Source organism: Temnothorax curvispinosus, unplaced genomic scaffold (assembly GCF_003070985.1).
Source record: "Temnothorax curvispinosus isolate PA1 unplaced genomic scaffold, ASM307098v1 QBEX01014192.1, whole genome shotgun sequence".
NCBI classification, from domain to species: Eukaryota; Metazoa; Arthropoda; class Insecta; order Hymenoptera; family Formicidae; genus Temnothorax; species Temnothorax curvispinosus.
Window position 1 is genome coordinate 687 of NW_020223972.1, and position 2,151 is coordinate 2,837.

The 2,151-nt window shown below is 54.3% G+C and overlaps 1 protein-coding gene across 1 annotated transcript; it reads right to left on the reverse strand.

Moving 5' to 3' along the window:
* Positions 1–535: 535 nt before the first annotated feature.
* Positions 536–1,300, reverse strand: LOC112464393. Its single transcript, XM_025031352.1, has one exon. It carries the CDS (start codon positions 1,298–1,300, stop codon positions 536–538), a length of 765 nt encoding a protein of 254 aa, XP_024887120.1.
* Positions 1,301–2,151: the final 851 nt, after the last annotated feature.

Consider the following 2,151-nt stretch of genomic DNA (forward strand, 5'->3'; position numbering starts at 1 on the left):
GCTGCACGGCGGCTTGACGAAAAAGTGCTGAGAGGTGTGTCTTCTCCTAATACTTGACGATGAGTGTCCTGTCCCCGCGGTCCTGGAAGGTCCATGTCGCTGCGGGCGAGTAGTTGTTCCCTTTCCGGGGGGGTGGATACCGTCGGCGGATGGGCGATGGCAGCACCGACAGGTGAGTCGCATGATTTGACTGCTCGCGATCCGCCGACGTTTCGCGCGAGAATTACAAATGACTTATGCACCTAAGTGTGAACTATATACGACTACATGAACATGAAGTAACTATAACAACGACTATACTATATACAAGGCGATACGCCGAACATACCGCCCACCAAAATACGACGTATTTTCTACGCCTGAACAGATTCTTCTGGCGAAGTGTCCATCGGCAGTGGGCACAACTTCACCAGAGGACGGGTAAGCACGCCATCCGCCGTCCGCACCGTAGCGACCCGAGCGACGCCGTCACGGCCCGGGTGCAGTTCCACGATTCGCCTTCGCCTCCATTGCAAGGGAGGAGCGTTTTCGCCCTTTACCAGGACCAGTGGTCCTTTTTTACCGTAAGTGCCGATTGCAACCATTTCGGTCGCTGTTGGAGGGTGTGCAGGTATTCGTCATGCCACCTCTTCCAGAAATGCTGGTGTATATGTTGCACCATTTGCCACCGATCGAGTCTGTTCATCGGCACCGGGTTCAGGTCAGGGTGTGGAACCGCCACGAGAGGCTCCAGGGTGAGGAAATGCCCCGGGGAGAGCACCCCGAGGTCGCTGGGATCTGAACTGGTGGGACAGAGGGGTCTGGAGTTCAGGATAGCTTCTACTTGGGTTACGAGCGTACTGAACTCCTCCACGGTGAGGATCTGTGTCCCCACTAATCGCTTCAAGTGGGTCTTCATCGATTTGACCCCGGCTTCCCAAAGGCCACCGAAATGCGGCGCCAAGGGGGGATTGAAGGCCCACTGGATTTGCTCCCGTTCCGAGGCGGCCTGCATGCAGCCGACGAGCTCTCGCTGAGCTCCAACAAAGTTGGTGCCGCAGTCGCTGTATATTCGCGAGCAACGGCCACGTATAGCGATGAAGCGCCTCAGGGCTGACAGGAACAATTCTGTAGATAGAGAAGAGACGAGCTCTAGGTGAACTGCCTTGGTTGCGAAGCAGACAAAAAGGCACACGTAGGCCTTGAACGGGGTTGCTCCGCGGGAACGACAATTGTAGACTGGAAATGGCCCAGCGTAGTCGACTCCGGTGATCGAAAAGGGCTTAGCCTGATGTACTCGATCTAACGGTAGGTCCGCCATGGGCGGTTGCATCGGGCGTGGATTCGCCCTGAAGCACCGATAGCAGCGCGATAGGCAGCGTTTAATGGCCTGATGGGCCCCCAGGATCCAGAAGTTTTGTGACAGGATATAATATAACGCTCGACGTCCCGGATGCAGATGTAGGCGGTGGGTGCGCTCTACTATAAGTTCCGTGAGTCGATGTCAGTTAGGCAGCAATGCCGGGTGTTTAGCCTCGTATGAGATGGCGGAATGGGTCAGCCTGCCGCCCACCCTGAGGACTCCGTGAGCATCCAAGAAGGGGGCGAATTTTCGCAGAGGTTTGGAGCAACTCTGATTGCGTCTTAAGCTACTGATATCCTCTGCAAAACAACGAGATTGTACAAATTTGACGAGGTATAACAAGGTCGAGTGAAATTCGATTTGATCCACGACGAGAGTGAGCGCATTTGATCTAGTTTTGGTAACGAATCGGAGACAATACGCGAACACTCTGACGAGTTTATCTAACGACGAGAAGCGATCGAAAAGCGAATTGACAACAGTAATGGAATCTACATCATCAGCAGGATTTGTGGAAACAAAGGCGCGAGAATTTTCTTCCTCCTCGGGGAGGTCCTCCGCTTCCAATGTCGTTTCTTGAGTGGGTTCGAATTCGACGAGCCACGCAGGACCGGTCCACCACAGCGGGTGATCGACTAGTTCCTGGGGGAACAAGCCCCTTGAGCAACAATCAGCGGGGTTAGATTTGGTATCGACATGTTTCCAGCAGGAAATGTTTGTGTTAGACTGGATGCGTGCGACACGATTACGCACGAACGTCTTCCAACGGTGCGGAGCCGAGCGTATCCACGGGAGGGTAACCTCAGAAT

Excerpts from the sequence above, each read along its gene's own strand:
- LOC112464393 (XM_025031352.1), bottom strand. The coding sequence starts at position 1,300 with ATGGCGGACCTACCGTTAGATCGAGTACATCAGGCTAAGCCCTTTTCG.